We start from the raw sequence: 27,196 nt of genomic DNA, 5'->3' as shown, positions 1-27,196 counted from the left end.
CACAACCAGATTAGTTAACTCCACATTAATCCTCACATAAATTAACTGAATTTTTAAATGTTTGTGCCAGTTTCCTTATGATCTTCATTTATCCTATGCCTCAATGTAACAATTATATTATGTAAAAGTTAATACTCTCACCCTTAAAATAGAATTTCCCTGTGTTCACCAATATTCTTCTCTCAGGATGTGGCTGCACCTGTACTACCCGCAATGCACCAAAACCAGATGACCTCTTCCTCTTTATCAGACGAGAAATGGGGTACTATTTTTTCCTTGATTAACGTTCTTGAGAGCCACTTTTATAGGTGCAATTTGAAGCGGAATTGACTTTGTGTTTCTCTGCTGTGTAGGGAAACCTCTTACTTTCTCTTCTCTGTCCCTTTAAGGAGCGAGGTTTTAGGGTAATCTTTCCACTTCTCCAAAGAGCCCTGTTACTGTACTCACCTCTGCACCTCCTGGCAAAAGCTGAAAATATATTTGGAACACTGGTCCTAATTATCACCTCCAACATAGTGACTGGACCGGTGGTAATCATTAATACGATTACCACTATTTCAACAACCACTTCACCTGCAAAACAAACACGAAAGTTTTAAAAGGTGATGGTAATATTTATAGGCTTACCTTTAAAAAGACTGATCACCACTGATGGACCCGAATGCCAACCGCAAGTGATATCGATTGAAGAGGTGTCCGACACTACTGTTTATCGCGAATTGTATTCATCTGAATTTAAAGTGGCAATGTCGGGTTAAGTGTTTAAACACTTAACCTGCGGGGGCCCGACATTGCCACTTTAAATTCAGATGAATACAAGTTGCGATGACAACAAACAGTAGTGTCCGACACCTCTTCAACCGAGATCACTTGCGGTCAGCATTCGGGTCCATCGGTGATGTTCAGTCGCTTTAAAAGTAAGTCTATAAATATTACCATCGTTTTTTAAAACTTTCCTGCTTTTTTCGTAGGTCAAGTGGGTGTCGGATTTTTTCGAAACCGAAAAACCGTACCCCACCCGACTGGACACCACAATGTTATTGATCAAAAGTTACACAAAGACATGGTTTCAATCCTTCTGAAGAAGTCGTTACTTGTGCCAAAACACACAAGTATTAATAGGGATACTCAGTGTTTCACCATTGCCAAACTGAAAAATAAGGACTTTTCAGTTTGATCCGTTCATGGACATTGGCAGCATTAAGAGATTCTTGCAGGACTGTGTGCATATGCAGTGTACCGGCTAGTGCAGAACATATCAGTGATTAAGGATGATTGGAAACTGTAAGAGGACACACTACTAACTGGAAGTATCTCTTGCTAAACTGTGTCTTGCATTCTTCAAAACTCACATGGGCTGTCTAATACAGACAGACAATTTATATGAAAGTGTTTGCATGATTGTGGATTTACTTTTGGATCCTCATAATGACTGACAACCATATATATTTATCAGTACTGCTAGTTTGTTCTGTTTATGTTTGGATTGAGAGCAGAATGGATTGGACACTAAATTACTGAACCACACTAACCAATGAATGCAATACTGTTTTATACTTCGACACGTTTTATAAGGGCTGTCTTGAGTATAAGATTTATATATTGCCATTTCAATTGCTCTTTTATGGTGTATGTTTTATATATGGAGATCAAATAATAAATGTCTATATTTTATAGAAATGTACAGACAGGTTTTTTTTAAATAATGTTTAGGAAAAGGAGACAGCATGAAAAATAGGTATACTACAAAGTCCAGAAATATTACAAACAGCAAACATATTCTCTTTTGTTTTCAGAAGCATTCTGCACACATTTCACGAAATGTTAATCCCATTTATCCACACACCAGATGACCCCCTCCCTTTTGTCAATGCCAATAGTTCTAAATCAATATCAAAACACAAAGAGCAATTAGAGATTGTTTGAATTTTATTACAAAATGTGACATGCAGCGCGCTCAAAGAATAATGAATCTATATAGGGGAAAATATGAACATTTAATTTATATGACATGAACTACATCTTTGAATGAAAAAAGCTCCACTTGACAACTTTTTAATCACAATACTGCAGAAAATTGCCAGCTAATCAAAAACTATCTGCTCCCTAAATCTTCATCATCAACCTTGATTTAAATTGCACCAGCAGATTTTGTAGCGCTTTACAATTGGGATACCTAGTCATATCCCAAAAGAAGGTACTCAGTGACGATCAGGACACCGACACAATGTTAGATAGAGACACTGTTCTCAATCACTCCGGGATTCAAGAAGGTATAAGGCAAAAACATGTTCGTGTTCCGTTCAGTAATGGACTTGGAAATTTCATCCAACTTGTTCTGGAAATCCTTTATGAACTTCTGTGGGACCTCCTCTGTAAAACGCACATCAGGGTAATCCCCTAAACGTCTCTGGAGAGCAATAAGGAATCTGATTAATGGAAGCTTTTTTAGCCAAAATTTAGCCATGATTTCTTTATGTATTGACTGAGTCCATTCATCAATACATTACAGAGCAGAGCTGCATGTACATGAATGGACAGCTGTATATATCATGATCTGCGCAAGAATTCTCTCTTACATATTCCCCAGACTAGAAACACAAAAGGAGCAGATCTGCTTATTGCTTTTATGTCCGTACAGGATAATAGTACTCACCCGGTCTCTTGGCTCATTACTAAGCAGCCACACTGTGGTCATTCCAGTAGTGGTAGTGTTTACTTCTGGCAATGCATCCAGGATACTCTGGGGTGTGCTGACCCCTTTAGCTGTGGGAGGGGGGTTTTTCATGGATGTGGGACCATTGGGCATCCAGGCATAGAAGTCAAACTGCAATACAAACATTGATCATCTGAAACATTTTTATATGCATGAATAATTTATCCACAAATGCATAATTATCTTCTCAATATTTTCCTAATTATACATAGGATATTTACACATTACCATAATACATTATAAAGGAAGATCTAGCTCGAGTGTAAATGTAATATTTTGTATCTCAAACTAAATATATTTTCCACATGGACCAGTAAATATTGTCACATGAATCACATGTGGTTTCTATGCAGAATATCAAATGTAGGCTTACAACATGTGTGTATCAGTTGTTAGTTAAATGTCTCATCTGTCAATCATGCATAAAGCAAATGGAAATAGGGTGTGAAAAATTTGACAAGAGTTTGTGCAACACATACTGTAGTTATTGTGTTAGAAATCCTGTTTTTCAATGACTAGATGGTCTTAGTCATAATGCTTGATGTACAGCCTCAAATCCTCCAAATCAAGGATAAAAATCAGATTTTATATTTACATTAAATTCTTTTCTTAGTCCATGGGGGACATTGGACCATGGGGTATAGAACCTCCTTCAGAACATGGACACTTGAAATAATTCTATCAATTAAATGCTCCTCACTCTTATACCTCCCCATCGTGCAGGGAAATCAGTTATTATACTAACCAAGTCCCACAGGACAGAACCAAAAAGAAACAATAAAGAGAGATAGAAATTACTTCATCCCTGAAAAAGTAACATTTAACTCTGGTAAACTTCTTCCCAGGATATCTAGAGCTTAATTGGGTGGGCACTCAGTATTTATCATGGACTAAGAAAAGAATTTAGCGAAAGTTTAAAATCTAGTTCTCTCTATCAGCCACTGGGGGACACTGGACAATTGTGATGTATCAAAGCTACTCCCTTTGGGTGGGTACGCTCACAAACTAGTAGTGCGCAGCACCCTATACCTAAATCCAACGACCTTAGAATTGTAAAGGTATGTATAGAGCCCCATGTGGCAGCCAACCAAACTGCCCGGCCGAAGCCCCATGATGAGCCATCCACAAGGCGCTCACCGATTACACCAATAAAGCCAGCTGTGCCAATCTCTGCCATGACTGGCTTCACCAGTCTGGTGCCACAACTGCACCTCCACTCCTTTCTATCATACCCTTTAAGGATGCAGGAATCATCGCCATTATAGGGAGCCAGTAATAATTCTAGAAGCCTATCGCAATAGAGAATTTGTATATCCCTGATGTTGACGTATGCCACTGTGGTGGAATTGTCTAATTGAATCTGCATGGGATTTCCACATGATTGAAGGTAACCCTGAGCTAGAACGTTTAGCATCGCTCTTAATTCTAGAATACTTATCGTAAGGTTTGCAAGAACGGACAGTGAAAGGAGACAGCCTCTCAGCACTAGGGGCAAGCATCTGTTGCCACAATTGCCCAATTTTATATAGTCAGGTGACAGGCCCTGTTAATGCTGCCATCTCAACCTCCAGAGGAGCAGCTTCCATCTGAGAGCCAATAGAAACACCTTATGTTTAGGTGGAAATACTCAGATTAATAAGTGCCGAGTGTCCAGAGGATTATCCTGCTGAATGAATCTGTCCGATACCTTAACAGAAACAGCTTTTGGAAAGATAACCCCTCCCACTGTCTTATACTAACACTGGAAGAAAATCACACCCACTGTAAGTAATGTGGGATTGGCTATCCGCATGGCAATTAAAGCTGGTCCACAGTGAGATAGGTAGTGAGAAGGTAGGAAATCAATCTATTTTCTCACCCAGGAATCTGAAGTGGAACTGAACCACTGACCCCTATAAAATCAGCAGAATGACACACACGACTGCCTCTACGGGTGGGCAGAATGTCCATCATGCAGCCTGTTATTCCGAGGACCTGGCTGATAGCATCTTAGTGGAAAAAGTTTGCTTAACTCTCTGCTGTCCTCCACAAGGAGCTGGGAACTGACAGTGATTTCTGAACCCTGTGCCTTTACCGCTACACAAAAAGGCCTGAAACCAATCGTCCTACGCTCTTGGCAGTTGTACCAGTAGTAGCCCTTTCACTGTTCATCTGGCTAATAATCTTATCCAAGTCAACCCCAAATAGACATCACCGTAAAATACAAGGAATCCCGACTCCTTTTGACTCTGCATCTGGCACCCAAGCATTGATAAAATTGCCTTGGCAAGCTGAGACCATCAAGATGAAATTCTGGCCCCTGGTTTTACCAGTATCCAGAGCTGTGTCCCCAGATATACTTATTCTTCCCAGATGTGTACCGCCAAGATCGCCATTACAGACCAATGCCACCCAGACAGCAATCCTGCAAAGAGTTGCTCTGACCACTTTTCTGTGGTCCAGTTGACCCAGTTTTTTGGTGCATTATTACGCTAGGCTTGTATGGGTGTTGGTGTGTATGCGCTACTGGCACGGGTTACTCCACCTAGCAAAACTAGAAAAAGAAATTTTAGTGCCAAAATGGGCCAGGGGATTCAAATAGGCGGCATCCAAAGATGGCTGACTATTCTGTATGCAGAACACACTGAGGAAGCCACTATATGTGGTGAAACCCATTTGGTACATACCTACACTACAAGAACAGTTTGCCATTTAGTTTCTCTTTTTTAAAGCTTTCATTTATAATCTATTTATTCTCACTTCTATTTTTATTACTTTAGCATTTATTATTATTTTTCTATTTTTATGTTTATAGATTATTTATTTGCATTTCTATATTGTTTTCTTCCTGTACTCATCCCCACCCATCTCCTTCAATTACTCTGTATCTATGTTAATAATTCTCTATATTACCTTTCACTTCTAACTACATTCATAACCCTGTCCAATCTGTACTACTACCTACAATCTGGTTTATGGTTATTATCCCTACTATCTTCTTACTCTCCTATTGTTAATTGTACAATCATTCCTGCTCCTGAAATCTAATATATTTTACCCACTTATACCTACAGTACATTTTAATCTCTACTCTACTTACACTCCAATTTTGTTTCTATCCACATCCCTATCTCTACTTGCATTACTATATCAATTTCTATCTGTATTACACTGATTCCTCCTTTTCTTCCTTCTAAAACCCCTAAACTTGGCCTCCAGCCTCATATTTCCCTGCACCACACTCTTTTCCCTTCCTACATTACTCTCTCTTACACCACATTCCTGCACAATATCCCTCTCTACAGACAATACTACTCCCAATTCTATCCATTACTACACCACATTCTCCTTTCATCTCAATCTTCATTTCTATTACCTCTTACTTCCACCTCCAACAGATCATCATCATCATCATCATCATCATTTATTTATATAGCGCCAACATATTCCGTAGCGCTTTACAATTGGGGACAAACGTAATAAACTAATAAACAAACTGGGTAAAACAGACAAAGAGGTGAGAAGGCCCTGCTCGCAAGCTTACAATCTATGGGACAATGGGAGATTGACACATGAGGTTAAGTATACATTTTGCATCTTGGCCCAGCCAGACTGCAAAGGTAGGGTGACTCATAAGCTAAATGATCCTGTCACACAACAATGTTGGTCCGGGGGTAGTTGTCTTGTGTGAAATTGTGTAGCAGGCTAAAGGTAGTGAGGTTAAGATGGTGGTTGAGGAATATTATAAGCTTGTCTGAATAGGTAGGTTTTCAGAGAACGCTTGAAAGTTTGTAGACCAGAGGAGAGTCTTATTGTGCGAGGGAGAGAGTTCCATAGAGTGGGTGCAGCCCGAAAAAAGTCCTGTAACCGGGAATGGGAGCATGTAATGAGGGTGGATGAGAGACGCAGATCTTTTGCAGAACGGAGTTGCCGAGTTGGGAGATATTTTGAGACAAGAGAGGAGATGTATGTTGGTGCAGCTTTGTTGATGGCCTTGTAGGTTAGTAAAAGTATTTTATATTGGATTCGGTAGAAGACAGGCAGCCAGTGTAGAGACATACAGAGTGATTCAACAGAGGAATAGCTATTTGCAAGGAAAATCAGTCTTGCCGAAGCATGCAAAATAGATTTTAGGGGTTTGAGTCTGTTTTTGGGAAGACCAGTAAGGAGGGAATTGCAATAGTCAATGCGGGAGATGATTAGTGCATGAATTAAGGTTTTAGCAGTGTCTTGTGTGAGATATGTGCGGATTCTGGAAATGTTCTTTAGATGTATGTAACATGATTTAGATATAGAGTCAATGTGGGGAACAAAGGATAGGCGTGAATCAAGGATTACACCTAGGCAGCGAGCTTGTGGGGTGGGATTTATGGTCATGTTATCAACAGAGATAGAAATGTCAGGTATGCTCTTGTTGGCGGGTGGGAATATTATTAACTCTGTTTTAGAAAGATTAAGTTTGAGTTGACGAGAGGACATCCAAGATGAAATGGCAGAAAGACAGTCAGTTACACGGGACAACACAGATGTCGAGATATCAGGAGAGGATAGATAGATTTGGGTATCATCCGCATAGAGATGATACTGAAAGCCAAAGGAACTTATTAGATTTCCAAGAGAAGCGGTATAGATAGAGAACAGCAGAGGACCTAGCACCGAGCCTTGTGGTACTCCAACTGATAGGGGAAGCGGAGCAGAGGTGGCTCCAGAGAAATTAACAGTGAAAGAGCGATTAGAGAGGTAAGATGAGAACCAGGATAGAACTGTGTCTTGAAGACCTAGGGATTGCAGCGTTTGTATGAGAAGAGAGTGGTCGACGGTATCAAATGCAGCCGAGAGATCCTGGACCACCATACCCGGTATGTCCATTTAAAGCAATTTTCCATACTTTATTTCATGTACACCATCTCTAACCCCTATTATTTCATTTTACTCCTACTTCCAAAATTATTTCACCCTCTAACCCATTCTCAATTTCTCTTACCTGCATCAAGACATCTTGATTCTTCATCAAGAACTACCACCGCAGCTCAACATTTCAAACATCCTTCGGATACACAGAACAGAACCAAATCACAAAGACCACACCGACAAAAGCCGAGAAACCACACGACGACAACCCATTATGGCCCGTACTCCACGGCTACCGAAAGTATGAGAAATAGTTTTTTCTAGTCTAGTTGACCCTATCTGAGGCTAAAATGGGTCTCAGTAAAGCACCAGCCACTAGCTAACTAGTTTTAAGAATGGTCTCAAACATTCTTAAGGGCTGTGGTATTCATGGATAAGAATAGACGTGACATTAGACAGTCACGCTATAAAGACGACCCCCTAGGTGGAATTTCAATTGTAACCTACTCTGGTAAGGGATAAAGTGTCTAAAATATGCATATAACCTAAACCTATGTAGTGTTTGGGTCCGCAACTAGCACAGCAATTTTTTTTAATTGCGGAGAACAAGTACTGTTTTAACCATGCATATCGCCCAACCCGGCTCGCCTTTTGGAATTGCTAAGAGAAGCATTGGGTAATTGGCTGAAGATTCAGTGAAATCGAGGGAAGGACAGGTCCCTTCTCCTACAACCAGTGGAAGTGAAGCGAGCTACTAGGCAAATGCTGAATTAGACTGCGCTAGTGCCTTAGCCCAAGCCGGAGGTGATCCTAGCCAGCGCTTACGACATGTGGCCTCCTGCCAAAGGCATCCATGTCTGACTGTCCACTTGGTGATATCCTGATATTTTACATAACTATGACAAGTCACAGATGAAGCCCTGCCATCCTAGACCTCCCTTTATTTGGCCTGACAAGCAAGGAAGATAATCCACGGCAAATACAGAGTGCACAACATAGAAAGGGAGAACTAGGTATCAACAGACAGCAATAAACTCATCAGTAAATTGTGCAAAAATATACTTCACAATCCCCAATACAATCCCACTCCAGCTAGAAGTAACTATCTTCTGCTGGGGAAACAGAGGAGAGCTGAACTTCAGTGTCTGATCTAGACTGATATTCAGTATATACCTGAAAGCAGTCAGGGGGGGGGGGGGGGGGGGGAGAGCAAATTATGCTACCTGTACCTTCCCCCCAGAACCCAGTATGCATAGACCTTTTTATCCAGCCTAAAAAGATAAAAGAGCAGGAAAAAAAAGTACAGAGTACACAATATGGAAAAGTGAACCAGGTATCAAGAGACATAAATTTAATTCATCAGATATAGAACAATCCCCAATTCAATCCCGCCCCAGGTAGAGGTGAATACCGGAGGTTGGTGAGACAGAGGAGAGTTGCACTGCTGGCACAGTGTCTGATCTATATTATATTAATATTTATTTTACACCTGGGACATACATCATTAAGATAAGCTAAAGTAATAAAATGGAGGTTTTTGTTACGGATGGAAGAGTAAAAGTCCTAGGAGTTCAGAGATCTGTAGGTAAATATATCAAGGTCCAATTTTTTCAGCGTATTAAAATCACGGCAAATCAATGATGATAAACTTCCCCCCGATTTTAGTGCAAAAGTTTCTGAAATGTATCAAGCTGCGATTTTTACCCCGATTTTCAAAATCGCTGGTCATCTCTGGTGATTTGCTGCGATGTCAATTACTCCTGTGGTTAGCAAACTCTCCTGTGTTGTCCCTATCTAGCTGTGAGATTAGTAAACCCATCACTGTTACATTGCCCTGTCTGGAGAACAAGTGCCAACATGCCCTGACACCTGAGCTTGCTGGGACCTGTAGTTCCACAAAAGAAAATGTTAAATAACCCTCATTAAAACCACATACATTAAAAATAATAAAACCCCAATAAAGACACTAAACACCCTCATTTATACCACATATTTTTATTAAAAATAATAAATGCCCAGAATACTCACCACTGATGTTTTCATCTGTTGTCAGCAGCTTTTAATCCGAAAATAGAAATCTACAATGAACTATAGAACTATAGAAGAGAAGACTCTTCTATATGAACTCTAAAATGAACTCTACAAATCTGTGTCGGGGGGAAGCCACATAGATTTTTAAATTGCAGACTGTCACCAGATGGGTTAAATGATACAATTGAATTCAATGATCGGTATTTGTAGGTAGAATATATAGATACACTGTTTTTGACGTCTTTTTGTAGGGTTTTTTGTGAAAATAAATCCTAGTTTTACATCTATTCAGTACATTTATTTCTCTATGAAGAGAGTTCACCCATTGATGTAGGTTATTAGTCAGTTTTAGTTTATTTGTTGTAATTTGAAAAAAAAATATTGAGCTCTTTGAGGGGTTCTGGTTATATATTAACATTTTTCTTTTTGTAGTCAAATATGAATATATCAGTGTATGTCTGTGCTTTTATGCCTTATACATATGTATTGACATGTGTATATTTAATTGAACTATATAGCTATATATTTACTCAATTAGTTATCTCATATGTGAGAAGTCAGATCTTGCTAAATCCCCCTTTTTTCTGTATGTTGAAAGTTTGTCGGCATGTTAAATTTAATTTTATCATTAAAAGTTATGGATTTTATTGTTTTACAATGTCTAAGAATGTGTATTTGTAAAATATTACAAGAGTTAATTCTCTGGATGTTGGTCAAGTGTCCTCAGAAGTCTCATTTAACATTCATTGATTCACCAATCACAAGATGTGCTCAAGCTTTATATAGTTGGATACTATAGAGATGACTGCATTGCTTTGAGAAAGTCTGTTGTGATCAGATGAAATGTGTCAGAGAAACCTCTCTCCTTTATAGAAGATCCGACAGACCATACTTCCGTTATCTACAGTGTTTACTTGCAACAATAGGTACTTGTCGTTCAGGAACTATTAAGCTACTCAGTGCATTGAATGGTCTTTTCTAGCTGACCATTTTTTTTTTGATTGTTAGTAGAATAAATGTTGACTAATTGTTATACACAACGAAATATATAAAGATTTTCAGAAGATGAGGACCAGATTTCTAATGGCACAACAGACAATACTATGGGAACAGCATTGATTGTGATCTTGGGAGTTCAAGTTCCATCTAGGTTGATTTTAGCGGGGTTCTATTTTTTTGTGATTAAGATAAATGTTGGGTAATTTTTTATATAACTATAAAGCAATTGTTACTAGTAAAGATACATTTAATAGCTTGATATGCAAGTGATAATGTTTGACATTTATCTTTACAAGTTTATATAAACTTCAAACCTGTTTTCCATGGTCATATCTTTTCGGAGATTTTAATTAACTTTTAATTATAATGTTATACAGATTTAATATAAAACAAGAAAGGGTTTATAGAATTCAGGTAAAAAATGCTCATATTGTTATTATGGTATATTGTTTTTTCTTGTTTTTTTGCCAACATGATGCAAATAGGTTTTAATTAGAGATGTTCACTGACCCCCGTGTTCTGGTTTTGGCAAAATCGCCCTCATGTGTTTTGGGGGGTTTTTTGGATCTGTATTTATTAAAAAAAAATTGCTAAAAATCACATAATTTTGCTCTATTTTTGTTCCTATTATTAATCTCATAGCACTAATTTCAAGTAATTTGCAGTCACTTTTGACCCACCTCACAGGTCACAATATTATTTTCATACACTTTCAAACAAAGACTGTAGATTTAGAAGACCAAGCCTGCCAGCCCTAGTATTTGTATTTCAGCAATGGCAATTAACAATGGAGCTCTCTTGAATGTCACTGTAGACTAAGAACACTGCTACCCCCTCCTCTTTCTATTCTACATATGACACTACCCAACTGCTCTACAGACTGTGCTACCCCTTCTGTGTCCCTCTGTAAAATGGCGCTAGATCACCATGGAGGGCGGTACTTCTAGAATCCAAAACTTCTGAGATCTGACAACGTTTTGACTCGTTTTCAATTCCAAGAGTGTGCGAAAGTGGCTCGGAATTGAAAACGAAAGTGGCTTAATGCAATGTGTTGCTGTATTTCACCTCTGAAGAAATTAATGTGCAGGTGATGAAATGCATCAGGATAAATCTCCATGCTGTTCCACTAAATTGGAAGTTAAATCTATTTTCAGTCATTTCAATGACTGATTGGGACCCATTAGTGATCTTGGAGATTACAAAATCAAATGAGTTCTTAAGCTTCATCATTTTTCAAAGCTATTGGAACAGCGTAATTACAGCTTACACTTGTGTGTTTTTATTATGTTTAGCTCACATTCAGATATTTTATATGTGTTATATGTGCATTTTTAAGATACTTTTTTTTATCTATTTAGATGTGATACTGTTTATATTATAAAGAAATTCTATTTAATATACCTTTTCAGCATCATGTGTGGCTTGGTTATATTTTGACCTGTTGCAGCGCTGTAATAATTTTTTTTTTTGTTTATAATTTGCCTTGCTTAGGTGGGGCCTAACACACCCCATATTACAGCTGTGCTACTGATCAAATGTAATAATTGATATTTTATCACTATACTCAAATATATATTTTCATTTTATCATCCAATTACACCTATGGTGCGCCAGTTAAATCTTTTTCTTTGCTGTAAATTATACTGCTTGTACCTGCACCTCCCCCCAGGACTTGGTAGTTATAGTCCTCTCTTTTTCCAATCTGAAAAGAAAAAGCGCAGCAAAAAGGCAGATACAAAGTACACAATATTGAAACGTGAACAAGGTATCAGTAAACAATAAAACTCACCAGAATTTGAGCACAAATTTATCACATAATTCCAATGCAATCCCACTCTAGCTAGCAGTATTTACCTGCTGCTATAGAGACAGAGCAGAGTATAGCTAATGGCACAATGATCTTCACTACATAGCGGAAATCAGTCAAGGAGGGGAGTGCAATGATGCTGCTTGGGCCTGCACCCCCCCTTAGGACTTAATAGTCATAGACCTCTCTTTATCCAACATTATAAGAAAAAGAGTAGGTAAAGAGGCAGCAGAGTTGCTGGCGAAGTGACTGGTTTAGACTGGTCTTTAGAACACAGCTGAAATCAGTCAGGGAGGAGGCGAATAATATAGTACAGGGGTCTACACCTCCCCCCAGGACCCAGCACATCAGCAGCCAGCATCCTAGAGGACACACCCTTGTGCTACGGCTGTGCCTAGTGAAGGCCTGCCTTTGATGAGGCGGCCCCACCGGATCCTGCTTCCCAAGTGGAGCCCTGGCTCTACAGTGCGGTTGCTTGGCAGGCTCCAGGCCCCACCATAAGCTGACCACATTTTTAACATCCCCTTCCGGTTCCAGGAAGGAGAACTTACCTTGCCGCTCTCCCGGTGTGGTCTGGTTCCCAGCAAGACTGCCTGCTCTAGGTGTCCAAAAATTCAAATAAAAGAAACAGGCAGCCCAGAAAAGAAGACCCTGTAATGAGGGCACTCTAAAAAGCTGATTTCCCTGCAGGATGGGGAGGTATAAGAGGGAGGAGAATTTAATTGTTAGAATTATTTAGAGTGCCCATGTCCTAAAGGAGGCTCTATACCCCATGGTCCAGTGTCTCCCAGTGGATGACAAAGAAAATAGGAAAGACTCACTCTGCATAGTAGGTTTATAACCTTGTATGTTGGGATGCTCTGTGTCACTCACCTGACCACTGTTGACAGCTGCGTGTTGAGCAGAACAAGTAAAGATAACCATGGTCAGGAACTTGATCAGAGAAGACTTGGTCTCCAAAGACGATGGCATTCCTATCAGAGGGAATAGTCCATTAATAAACTAGATAACACTCTACAGGATGATCTAAAATGTGATTTAAAGCAACAAGGAATCTTGGAAAATTCAAATGTATGTAACATAATTACCATATACAGAGAATTTTAATATCAGCATGCAATCTTAGTGCTGCTAGAGTCAAGCTATATGTTATTCAATTTGTCTCCGAGCTTTTTAAAGGCCAGGAAAGCATTGCCTTGAAAACTCTATATCTAAAGTCAGCCACACACAAGCTGATCCCCTTGGTCTGAATGCCAGTATCAATGTCCAAAGTGACTGTACATGTAGGTAATTGCAAAACTTTGACCTGTTAGTACAGCCAAGAGATGATCATATACAAGCTGATACTCACCTTCAAACCAGTTTAACTCAATATGTTCTTTCACAAATACTATTTAGATATTCTCTCAATAACTGTGTGCTCCCTCAGTAGTAGAAATGTACTAAATATCGCATTTGAATTTATATTTTATGATTATATAATAAAAGCTAAATTTGAATTTATAATTTGTGCAGGTCGGTCTTTTACTCTGTTGACTAGAACCATAATGTAAATGCCGAGATGTTAGTATCCCAAGAGTGCCCCATTCAAATAGTTGATCTTCCTTTTTCCATTACCATACTAGACAAATTGAGTATGAGGCCAGCATACGTTTTGGAGAAGGGGATGAGGATGGAAAGAAATCAAACAGTCAGACTGACCATTGTGCTTTGCAACTCAGTTTAACTAAATACAGTACAAAGTTCTTAATTCTTACCTGAAGATTTATATGACAAGAAACCTTCTTTAAAGATCTCTGCTACCCAAGCCTGAAGTTCAGGGTCTGCACTGACCACTGCATCACTCTCATAGTAGTAATGAATTATGTTGGACACAAAGCTGAGTGGAGAAATAAAAAAAATATTGAGGTACAAAGAATTGAATTTCAAGTATGGAGAGTATACATGGGCTAGAAAGGGGTCTGGGATTATAGATGTCTGGAACCCCCCTTATAAGACATGTTTGAGAAATTGCTGTGTGTTGGTTGCTTTATAGCGTTTTTATGCTGTATGAAAACTTATGTATAAACCAGTTTGAGGATTTTTAAAGATGGAAATGAGGTCATCTCCCTCTGGTTGGGTAGTTGGGACAGGCCAATATGCTGCATATCTACTTGCATCTCTACCTCTCCACAGCCAGCCAGATCTTCATCCCATCATCCCTGTACAGGTAATTAGGAATGGACTCCATTCCTCTTGTCTGGATGTCTTCAGGGAGACAGAGGCTGCTGTAAGTGACCCCATCCATTGCTCTTTTCAGCAGTATTGCAATACCGCCATTTCCAGTCACCACAGCCTGGAGAAAAGTGGACTAAGTGTTAGATATGTTTTCTGCAATTTTGCATTTTGTAATTTCCTGACAATCATTTATACACCGCTGTACTGTAAATGCTGAAATTACAGGATCAAGTCAAAACAAAGCACTAAACAGATTATAGCTGGCATTGGGATGAAGACTGTGTGTAACCTTTGCATAGTAAGGGTCTCACCTGATCAAAGAGGCCTCCGGGACCAATGAGCTGAGTTCTGGCAAGGACGTTGATTTCCAGGGTGAAGCGGAGATGTGGAGTAATAAGCTGGGGGGGAGAAAGAAATACTGCTTATAGACACATCTATTCTAGGCCATAATGAGGACCTGATGAGATTCATTTTACATGCAGAAAATATAAAGCCCTTAAAATCTGCTTCAATTAGTAATTTGTGACTTAGAATCAGCAGCTCAAAAATGATAGCCTACTAAGAGTGAAAACAAGTCAGTAAAAGTCCTGCATTAGTGGTGTTTACAATTCTGGCATATATTGGAATGGCTGATGTCAAAATATTTAATCAAGTCTTAGACAAATGGTCATGGTAGTTTGTGAGAGGCATGATCATAGCACCATTTCATTTTGTCCCATCAGAAAGCACAATGACTACACACTTACTTAAGATTAGGACAATGTCATCTGATGCTTTGTAGGGCATAAAACTGTCTTATTGAACATTTCAACAAATCAAACCAAAGTCTACAATATTAAAATATAAATACAGATTTTATGCTGTCAGGCAGTGGATGATATTTGTATGTTGCTCTTCCAGATTAAACAATCCAATTCGCCATATGAACGACAACATGGAAAATTTAAAGTCTTTGGAAACAAGATTAGTAATATTTAGAAATGCTAAATGATGACATATGCCTTGGTAACTAAATAGTTAGCATCCACATATGTTCCCAACATTAAGCCACAATGAAGGTCTTCATGTAGTTGGCCCCATAGCTCATTTATTGAAACACTGCAGTGAGCCAAACTCTCTGCAGGACAATGGTTTAAACAGGTTTCACCTTGTGCACTGGATGGCCCATTGGAAGTTGCCTGGTGGTTGCAATGTTAAAGACCTCAGCAAAGAGATGAGTGCGGAGAAGGTGAGAGTCCACTTCATGCACTTGGAAGTCAGAATTGCGCACCCAGATCTTGGCTAGTAACCAGTCAGATTCAGAGTCATTGGGTAGATAAATTGGATTGTTCTCTCCTGGGGTTTGCATCAACTGTAAGAGAAAGCACATCTAGATCCACATATCCTTTATCATCTACGTATCCTATACCATGTGGTTTAGAAGCGATCAGTGCATCTTCACTGCATGTGCAGCTATGCTAAAATTTGTGAAAAAGCCCTTTGTACTGCAGAGAAATTTGCATGTGTTTAACCATAAAGCAGCTGAATATATTAAAATGTTAGGAAATCTTAGTTGTGAAAAAGAACGTGTATCCAAGTAATGCTTTAACTGATGTTTCTTAGGATATTTCTAAATGAGTCCATTACCAGTTGGTCAACAGGAGGGGAAACCACAAATTAATTTTTGCTCAAGTAAACATTGTTACAATTTTAGAGCAGGGTCTTCTGATTTGGGTTAGGAGAATGAGCCAGGAGGCGCACAATCTGTTTGTCTACCAACTGGGGTCTGAATCTGTTTTTTGATATCTATCTGCTGTAAAGAATTTATTTTTAGCTCCTTCATACCTTTCACAGATCATTTTCCCATGTTCAAGGACATACAGGTGCCAAGACTGTTACTGGGAACAAAAGGTATGCCGTGTACCACATTGTATACAGTTATCAGCATGGTGATATACTAAAACATCACTATGCTTTAAAGACGACATATAATGTGCAGAACTCATTTGAAGCAACTGGTACCCTGAAGTTTGTGGCCATACCAGCAAACATGTTCCAATTACTGGATTACTGATCTACAGGACTGGGGAAAACTGGAGCCATAAAAGTTTATGTTGTCTATTGTCCTGTATCTAGATTATTATATTGGACACCATACTAGATATTTCAAAGAACAGAATTCTGAATAATTTTTCATTCAATTTGTTTTTACCAGTTACAGTAAATAGACATTCCAAAATTGAAACTTGCCTGGATGGCTATAGGGACAAGTTGATCTTGATGATTTTTCCATAGTAAACACATAGGGGCAGCAATGTATTGTTGTTTTCCATTAATGGAGTTGTTGGCTGGGATCCCATGAAGAAATTTGTAATCTGCCAGAAAGATGTTGCCATTCTGCAAGACATATCAGGCAGATTACTGAAAGATATATGGGTCATAAAGCATAAGTTTGAATTAACTATGCACTAAAGGAATAAATGGGAGAGTCAACAAGTTTCAAAGTCATTTGCATTCAATAACCACCACTGGTCATCACTTGCCATACAAAACTCACCTCTAGTTCTTTGTGAAGGTTGGTGGACGTCCCCAGAGATGCAGCCACCATAACATCACTAACTGGAAAGTTTGCAGGGATTTTGAAGCATTTTTTGATTAGCATAGGGTTTATTCCATTCAGAAATTGGCTACCAAAGAAGTAATCCTCTTTCCATATCTCAGCCACCACATCTAGGGAAAAAAAGACACGATGTCTAGAAGCATTATACTGTGTGAAAGGTGGAGCTACCTGGATTTTTACTGTGCACAATACAGATCATTTCACAAGATTGTACAACAACATGGGGATAAGATTCTAATGTTATGAGATGAGAAACTTCTAATAATGACTCAAAAGTAATCGCACAAACCTTCATTAACAAGTCAGTTGTTCCTAGTCTCAGTAGTGTATGATTACCATATCAAAGTAAACATGTATTTTGCCAACATTATATTTTCTACAGATAATTTTATATTAGTCATTACAGGAAAGTAGTTTGGAGTTTAGACCTTTGTAGGCTGACATAAGGAAATCTCTTTTCATGCAGAATTAGGTGAGTGTTACCAGAACAGATAAATGGCATAGTTCAAAGAGTAACATAAAGCTCATTTTGCATGAGATGTTTTTGTGGTAAAATTCTGCTTTATAGAAGTAGTTCTGGAAAGAGAAAATATAAACATACCTGAATGATCTGACTGTCTGAGGCAAAACACCAATTTAATATCTTCAAGATTAGACCATGAATCCTGATTGTCTGTGAATCCTTTCAACTTCATTTCAAGTCCTCTGTGAGAGTAAGTAGGATAAAGGTGTCAAACAACCATATGCACAGTACTGACAACTGCCTGGACTAAGTCTATTACTCCAACATCTAATAGCTAAGTTGAAAGAGAAATAACCACATCAATGCTCAGGATGGAAACTAGTATGTTCAGATAAGAAGATAGAGATCACTGCTGTGGTTTTATTTTGTGGGGGTCAAGAAGTTAATTAATTTCAAGTCTTCCTTTCCTGAATAAAAAGATAAAATATTAGGATAACTTGGCTGACTGACCAATAGGTATTTCATCTTCTACAGGTTCATCATCATGATCATCATTTATTTGCAAAGCACCACAAAACTCTGCAGCACCGGACTATCAGTTACAAATCTTTCAAAATACAATTGCACATATATCTAGAGGTAAAGGGTAATGCTGACAAATTAGGAGCTAGAAGGACTCACAGGGGACCCAGAACTGTAGCTGGTTGAAAAATATAGTAGTATCAGTTGGGGGCAGGATAGGCTATAATAAAGAGGGGGGTTTTGAGAGATCACGTTAAATATTGAAAGTTGGGGGTGGAGTTCTGTCAGGTAGGATAGGGATCTTCATAAGTGAGGAGCAGCATGGCAGAAGTCTTGGAGGTGGTAGTTAGAGGTGGTTTCCAGAGAGGAGAAGAGGCATAGGTCAGATGCAGGTCAAAGAGGCAGAGGTGTAGTATATCTCATGATGATGTCAGTGGTATATGAGGGGAGGAGTTGGTGGCATTTGAGGATGAATGGGAGTATTTTAAATTGAATTCTGGAGGAATGGGAAGCCAGTATATGGTTTAGCAGAGTGTTGCAGCAGATGTAGAGTGACAGTAGAGAAAGATCAGTCTCGTCTCAGCGTTTAGGATGGTTTGTAGAGGTAAAAGACGAATAGAAGTGGTTGTAGTAGTCAAGGCGGGAGATAATGAGATATTGGATATGGGTTTGGGATCGTCCTGAATGAGCGAGGAATATTCTGACTATGTTTAGAAGGTAGGAAGTGAACCAGGAGATAACAGTGCTGTGAAGGCCAAGGTAGTGAAGGGTTTCAAGGAGATGAGGACAGAGGTCAAGTATTGGGGGCAAGGTGTGGAGGAGTTGGGTGGAAATGGGATTGAAAGGACAGGTTGAGAGGGAAGAGGAATCAAGGAATATTAAGAGATTTTCTTCAGTAATAAGCGAGAAAGAACTGAGGGTGAGTAGCTGAATGGAAGAGAAGTTGGGTATAGGGTGATAAATCTGATGAGATGATTTTGTTACAGATGGTGTTGATTTGTAGTAAGTAGCAAAATCATGAGCAGTAAGGGAAGAAGTAGAGAATGGTGAGGTGGGCAGAGAAGCAAGTTGATGGCAGCAAACAGATGGTGGTGTTGGATTAACTTGGTGGATATTAAGGATCTAAAGTAAAGTAAGAGAGACTGTGGTATACTAAGAAGACAGGAAACATTTGTAATGCAGGAAGTCTGCATTAGAGTGAGTTTTTCTCCAATCACTCTTGGTTGTACTAGAGCACTCGGTTTGGAGTGCCAGAGTTAGAGTTTGGATTTGCAACTGTGAATGTTGTGTAGTAGAATGGCACTGCAGCATTAGGGCAGAACAGGTTAGATATAGGATAGAGGAATAGTTCAAGTGAGGCTGAGAAGAGAATCAGGTCAATGCCATTTAGATTTTGCACTGTGCGCATGGATTGCAGGAGGCAAGGTGAGGTAAAAGGAAATGAGGTGGTGATCAGAAAGCAGGAAGGCAAATTTTGAGAAGCTGGAGATGGGAGAACAACAGGTCTAGTAAGTGTACATCATGATGGATGGGAGATGATATCCATTGGGAGAGGTACCAGGATGAACTAATCGAGAGGAGTTTAGAGGTGGCAGTGCCAGTAAAGTTGTTCATATGGATGTTGAAATAGAATAAGAATGGGTAGGTCAGAACAAAGGATGTAAGAAAGCCGGGTGGAAATGTTGTCAAGGAATTCAGAATGAGAACCTGAGGGTGATAGATAACAGCAGCATAGAGTGGAGTGGGGAGAAGAGGTCACAAAAAACAAAAATAAAAGGGCATGCATTTTTATTGTTTGCAAACAGTTCAGTAGGGAGTGTCCAGGCAGTGCATATGGTAGATGCATGAGGATAACGGAACAGGAGAGTGTTAGATGTCCTCCTTGAGCAGTATTTCCAGGTAGAAGGTTGTTCCCCTCATTACCCCATAATATATATATATATATATATATACATACACATACACACATATATATATACACACATATACAAGCGCACACATATACGTACACACACACTACTGAGAATCTAAAAGAAGAAGATATAGGGGTAAATGTATCAACCTGCTGCGAAGACACCGAACTCGTGGGAGTTCAAGAAACCGGAGGTTGATACATTTACCCCATACTATTTATAAGGGGCAATCCTAACATAAGCGATACAGATCAATAGACATTTAGGTCTATAAATAATTCCAGATTATGGGCCTGTCATAGATCTCTCTATTTTGTTATCAAGGACAAAAAAAATACATAAAATATACTAAGCAGAGACAAAATCTAACTTTTATTTTGTAATTTGCGAGTGTTCATAGGGCATAAATTCAAATATGGACCTAAAAGGTGAGTAACATGGAAATTATATGGGATTGAACCCAAAATAACAGTTATTAGTGGATAGACAGATGTACTGTTATCAACGTTACAGTTCAAAGTGCATTATTCTCCGGGGTTCGAAAACTAATACTTATATTAAGTGCCTCAAAAAAGTTACATTTAATCACAACAATGGAGCTTGTATTCCTCTCATGGCTGGGTTTAATTCCATATAATTCCCATATTACTCACTTTTTAGGTTCATATTTGAAATCATACCCTATGAACACTCACTTATTTTAAAATTAGAATATTTCTCTTTTTAACATTACAACATTTTATGGGTACAAAAGAAGTTACATTTTTTTTTTCTGTATAGTGTTTTATGTATATTTATGTCCTTAATGGCGACATATAGAATTCTATGACCGTCTCTGATTGGGGGGGTGGGGGGGGGGGGGGGGATCATAATCTGGAACTATTTACAGACCTAAATTTCTATTGATCTGTATTCCTTATGTTAGGAGTGCCCCCTCAAAAATAATATTTCACCTTCTTTTCCAGTACTTTACATAAGGATCAATAATCCAGGTCATTATCTCTGTTAGCACTTCAAAATTAATGATATCCATGTAAAAATACACTTTTTTCATGAGTATTTGCAACGTTAAATCCTAAGATTCTACCTTGTACGGTTTCTGCACTTGTGACCTGATCAGCAGACTTTGAAAGCTCAGTTATATGTCTGCACACAACATATAAAAATAGATTAGAACCTTGATACACCCCAGATAACCACCCCAGGGGCACACGCATGGGGTGTTTCTGGGTTTTCAGAAACCCCTCCCCTCCGCTAAAGTGCCCCTACATAGCGGCACTGTACTATATAGCAGCCGCGGCGCTGTCAATGAAGCGTCCGCGGCGGTGCTGTATACAATCCTATAAAAATCCTGCGTGCGCCGCTGCTCAGAGGTAGAAGCTAACTGATAAATAGTAATAAGAGCATACTTGCCAACTCTCCCGGAATGTCTGGGAGACTCTTGGATTCCAGGTGAGTCTCCCGGACTCCTGTGATTGTATGGCAGTCTCCTTCATCTGTCCACTTCCTAGTGAAGTGGACAGAAATAGGTCCAAAATGCAGCGATTCTCCTGGAATCGCGGCATTTGGCCCCACCCCCACTGTAAAATGACGCGTTTGCATCATTACGTCATGGTCCAAAACTATGCAGTTTTTCGGGTCCCGCCTCCTCTCAAGCCCACCTCCCCCCGGCAGCTCCCGGACACCAACTAGAAAAAGTTGGCAAGTATGAATAAGAGTCAGGGTTGGCATTCAGGGGTCATTACAGTTGTATGACTGTGCTGTAGTCTTCTCAGACTAGATACATACGTAGATATCATAGTGTAGCCAAAGCTGGTCCGTTTTAGGAAGGAGAACTGGTCATTAGGTGGCAGATCCGTAGCCTTTTCTGCATCGATGCAGTGAGGGGCACCTTCTGCATAAAATTTCCACCTGCAGGACACAAAGTAAGTATATGCTATAGAATACATTCATATAATCCAATCAAAAATGCATTTATTGATTCACAGACCTTCTGTTTATATTTAGAAACAAAAGATGAGAAATATATATATTTTCTATATCTATGAAGTGTGGAATTCCACTACACTACTACTTCTTGCTGGGTGTGATACATATGTACAAGAGTTACATGACCTACATTTATATGGTCGATGCTATAATATAGATAGGATTGCAAAGTCGACAATAATGACAACACTATTATTAGGTTGACAATTCAAATGTAGACAGTACTTTTTGGTTGACAATAATATCCCTAACACTAACCATATAATACTGTCTACATTTGAACTGTTGACCTAATAATACTGTTGACCATGTGAATTGTTGACCTAATAATGTTGACACTTGCATTGTCGAACTAATGATGTCAACTTTCCTAATGTCGATCAAATTAAAGTCTAGCTGTCGACCACATAAACGCTTACTTCAGTTGGTAGCATGGTAAATAATTTTTTCAGCAGCTGCCGCAGTGATCTACATGCAGTTACTTATGCCAAAACGGTCCAGAAACTTTATGGGCCATAGGCACCATCTTCTGCAATGCAACCAATCAAATTGTGTGCAAAGCATGCTACCATCCCTATGAAACATTATGCCAGAGCACTTGCTGATAGATGAAGGTGGGCTGCACCCAGGAGAAAATTGCTGGGAGACAGACCACAGAAAAAAATATTTTTAACATTAGACAGCATGCATCATAGAAAGTGTGGAGGCAGTAATCAATATCATTAGACAGACTGCAGGTGGTGTATGGAATGTTGGCTATCTTCATTTTTTTGTACAAATCACCACAGTCATCAGATTTTTTCCCCTTAATCCTTACACCAAGGGCTGATGTTTTATTTGAGATTGACAAACAGTTTGGATTTTGAGCACCCTTTGTTACACTTTGCTCCTGCATGACCTTTTTACTAGTAGAGGCCGAAAAATTACTACTACTGCTGGTACTGGTATGCTAGTTCCAAAGTAGCATTCTCAATTTATTTGTCTAAATCATCATCATTACTTATACTCACATTTCCAAATGGTTGAGACATTTGAGAAGAAGGCTGCTCTATAATTACAGTTTTAGAATCGGATATCAGACTCACATATAGCACTCATGGATACCTTTAGACTCTCCTCAGGATTCTGTGAGTGCCCAAGTTGTTCTTCAGCCTGAGTGTTCATTTCATGTATTGATATGGCTGTTTTGGAGATGACAGACCTGCATTCTGAGTGAGAAGGTGGTTCAGGGGAAGTTATGGAAGATGCATGACTGTGTTGGGCACCCTTTTTCAATTGGCATTCTAGTATGTGTGTCAGAAGTAACAGGACCCCTACTAGCAAAATCTGGGCATAGTCAGAGTCTTTTTTGCCACTGTGAGTGGTATATGGAGTGCTAGCCATTTCCATTTTCTTTAAAAACAAGATATATATTTGTGCTGCTCACAGTCATACAGCACCCTGCTTTTACTGCACTAAATAAACACACACAATTGATCAGCAGACAATTCCAGCAGACTGATCTCTAAATAAACTCTACATTTTTGCAATAAAATCACAGCTATTGCAATATCAATTGCCTCTTTCACCCTGTCCAAGCGTTTTTTTTTTGTTTTTTTTTGAGCACAGAGTTGCAGCAAACCCTTAACTCACATCCTATCACTTCTAAAATGGGGGCTATATTTAGAAGATATTGATCCAACTCATGAGAACTGTAATTTTACCAGAAGTGGTATTTTGCCTCGATTTCAAATCCGAGTATGGTACTCAAGACTGAGTGATGGCTTAATCGACTCGGAAACATAAAATTTGGACCCGTCAGGTATCTCAGAATCCGACCGCTTATCAAAATATATATATATATATATGTATGAGATTCACTGAAATTTTGTAGATGTTTTGAAAATTGGTGAACAAGTAATATATGCTACAGCTCATGCTGATTAATCAGATTGTGTCATTTATCCAGTGTAGTGCAGAAATTGAAAGCAAACACATGATTAGTTGGAATAAAGCACCAGTTTACATGCTTGGATGGAGATTATATATATATATATATATGCCTAGCGGCGTGTGTTAGTCCGTGTGGAAAAAACTATTCTCAGAAAGGGCTCATCCAATTGACCTGAAATTTGGTATACCGACATTTGACAAAAAAATTAGAATAGTAAAGTCAGTTAACTTCCATCATTCCCCCTTCCCCCCCCGTGGGAGGGGTAGTAAAGGCTAAATTTACGAGTTGAGGTAATTTTACCTCATGAACACACATTAAAAAGGACGCTTATATATACTGTAGCATATATTACTTATTCACCAATTTTCAAAAAAATCTAAAAATGTAAGTGAATCTCCTCTCCCCTGGAAGACAAGACATTTTCCCATAGACAGCAAGTATACAAGACATTACTTCATGTACATTGGTCACTCACTTGTGTGTTTCTCTCTCCTTCTCCAGTTCTACTTGCCGTTGTTGCTGAAGAATAGGATTAGTTTTCCCAGATAATATAATTCCTGAAACAGAGAGTTTGTCATGATACCACCTCCAACAACCACCAGTACAGTTTTTATTGTAATTAAGTAAATGTGACATGATACATGGGTAACTAGTGATTGATATTAAAGTCTCACATGAGTAAACCATCTCATTCAGTATAAGATAGTCCCCACATGGAAATCTTCACAATTGTAGTGTGACATGTACCATTCTACATAGAGCCAGTCTTCTCAGCTCTGTAATATCTAGTCCTGTGCACTAACATTCAACTGGAGAGACTTATATTAGTGATTTTATGATGCATTTATTAAATGCAAGTATAAGTTGGGTAAGAGTTCCTATCTGTATCCAAGTCCTGCAATAAATTCCAACTCACCCGTCCCCTCTGGGATCTCCACAGTAGTAAAGGCAGGGATCCACCGATAGAAAGGGAACTGGTAGAGTTGACCATTGGGGCAGGTCACCTCAACATACAGGCAGTACCAGGCATCCATATTAAATTTCTTGTAGTGCTCTGTTGACAGCCGAATCAGCAGGAGCTCTCCCAGATCTTCCTCAATGTTAACATCAAAGTCAGTTACCTTGAAAAGCAGAGTAGAGCCTTAAAAAACTTGGTATGGAATATGTCTAGAATTCTCATTAGGATAGACCATGAGTGTCCCATTTATACAAGGAGATGTGACGTTTTTTTCCAATAGAGTTCAGGGACTTTGTGGACATAGACAAGTATATAACAATGGTACTGCCATTTTTCTAGAAAATTGCATATTTTGCAGACTTCTTGATTTATATGTTTAACATGTAAATATCAGGGTAATCCATTATATGAATCAATTAAAGAACCAAATATAAAACATTCTAACATTTCTTCATGACAAGTTGTATACATGGGTAGAATGCCAATAGAATATATGTAGTTTTTACTTTTCCTCAGATACAAACCTGTGTTTTTATGAATTGTTTCTTATTTTATTGTATACAGAATGGTTGAAGGGTTAGGCTAGACTTATTTCAGTTATATGCAAGAACAGTAGCCCTTCTGGGGTCTATCCACTGAGCAGCATATTTGTTTAGGAGACCTTTAAAAATGTACACAATAATTAACATATATAATCTTCTACTTCCCTATATACAAAAAATGCTTATGACAGATATACACTGTAGGGACTAACTAAATATTCAATATATTTACATTCATTTTTAAATGGGATTGTAACTAAGAAGAGGTTTTTTTTTAAAGGCTATTATGCAAAAAAAATTCATATTTGTAACATGGTATATATGAGTTTTAGTTTTGAAAATGTAACAATGACTTGCCGCCTCTGGAGTAATATTTTATCTTTTGTTGCAGACACTGTTCTGAAGATTTATTACTGTCGGTCCCACACATATTGCTATTTTACTTTAAATAAGATGTTTCCTTATTATAAACTCTCTTTGGTTTCCGATCCTTGAAAATGTAACATGGTGATCTGACTCTATAGAAAATGAAACAAGAACAACTTTGGATTTTCTGGATCCACTGGGGTTCCCATTGGCTGTAATGGTTCCATGTCTACTGCTATCTCCTCTTACCGCTAGGCCTGCTTCAAGCGGGCTAAGCTTGGGTCAGTGACCCCTATGAATTTTATATTTGCCTGTTTAAAAGAGGCCAAGCAGTAAGCTTATAGAGCATCATCTGTAAATATGTTTTAGTTTGAGTGAAATCCTTATTTAATTCTATTTATTTGTAGTGTAACATTATTCCCATATTGTGACTCTTATAAGATACTCACTGCTCCAGGTTTGAAGTTATTCCACTTATGGGGCAGTTGATGTTTAGCACTTTCACCTTGGACCCCCACAAGAACAATGGAAACTTGATCAGAGGTCCCAGCACACAGGTCCTTCCCTGTTGCAAATTTCAGCTTGTAGATCCCCATGTCTGAGCCAGTGACCTTGTGAGAGAAGCACTGTAGGAAACTAGAAAATTCAGCAATGTTTTAGACTAGCATACACACCAGTGCTCCCTCTAAACTGAGCAATCTGGAAAGGAAAGAGGTAAAAGGTCACTCTAATGAGGGCTCCACCCTAAAGATTTGTATTCAAAATCTGCAGGATGTTTCCTAGTAAGATACAGGTTTAACTCTATCATTTCCAGATTGCTCAGCTTAGAGGGAACACTGATACACACCCCTCTCTTATACCATACAAAATATCTCGCTCCTCCATGTACAAATTATTAGAATTTCCTTTGAAAAACTTCTCAATTTCTTCATATCTTTATCAACTGTAACAATGTTCTTATTTGCTCTACACCAGTGGGGGGGGCAAACTCAGTCCTCAAGGGCTACCAACAGTTCATGTTTTTAGGATTTCTCTCTGTAGAAACAGCTGGGATAATTACTGACCCAGCCAAATAGATTAACTCAGCTGTGCATGATCAAAGAAATCCTAAAAACATGAACTGGTGGTAGCCCTTGAGGACTGAGTTTGCCCATCACTTCTCTACACCATAATCTGTATCTGATGAGCTAGAAAGCCAAAGATTGAACTCTCAATGATTTTTCTCAGCATAAAAATCAACTAAACCCATACTCCCGTAATAAGGGTGTCTTCTGTTAATGGAGAAAGTCCTGTGTACAAAATACATTAAAG

The 27,196-nt window shown here is 38.8% G+C and overlaps 1 protein-coding gene across 1 annotated transcript; it reads right to left on the bottom strand.

Moving 5' to 3' along the window:
- Positions 1 to 1,911: 1,911 nt before the first annotated feature.
- LOC142139796 (polyunsaturated fatty acid lipoxygenase ALOX15B-like) lies at positions 1,912 to 26,536 on the bottom strand. Its single transcript, XM_075197666.1, has 14 exons — positions 26,335 to 26,536; positions 24,936 to 25,140; positions 24,495 to 24,576; positions 21,886 to 22,008; positions 17,801 to 17,904; positions 17,137 to 17,309; positions 16,830 to 16,976; positions 15,748 to 15,951; positions 14,912 to 14,998; positions 14,549 to 14,718; positions 14,141 to 14,262; positions 13,257 to 13,357; positions 2,657 to 2,827; positions 1,912 to 2,410 (listed from the first exon to the last, which is right to left on the bottom strand). The coding sequence occupies exons 1-14, from the start codon at positions 26,479 to 26,481 to the stop codon at positions 2,231 to 2,233; spliced, it is 2,016 nt and encodes a 671-aa protein (XP_075053767.1). The 5' UTR covers positions 26,482 to 26,536; the 3' UTR covers positions 1,912 to 2,230.
- Between the last annotated feature and the right edge of the window lie 660 nt (positions 26,537 to 27,196).

This window comes from Mixophyes fleayi, chromosome 2 (genome assembly GCF_038048845.1).
Source record: "Mixophyes fleayi isolate aMixFle1 chromosome 2, aMixFle1.hap1, whole genome shotgun sequence".
NCBI classification, from domain to species: domain Eukaryota; kingdom Metazoa; phylum Chordata; class Amphibia; order Anura; family Limnodynastidae; genus Mixophyes; species Mixophyes fleayi.
Note: the sequence above shows the minus strand (reverse complement) of the source record. Positions and strands in the feature narration are given on the sequence as shown.

Coding starts and splice junctions, on each gene's coding strand:
- LOC142139796 (XM_075197666.1), bottom strand. CDS start 26,481: ATGGGGATCTACAAGCTGAAATTTGCAACAGGGAAGGACCTGTGTGCT. Junction 2,828..13,256: donor CAGCTGTCAACAGTGGTCAG/GTGAGTGACACA, acceptor TTTGTATTGCAG/TTTGACTTCTATGCCTGGAT. Junction 2,411..2,656: donor GTAATGAGCCAAGAGACCGG/GTGAGTACTATT, acceptor ATTGCTCTCCAG/AGACGTTTAGGGGATTACCC.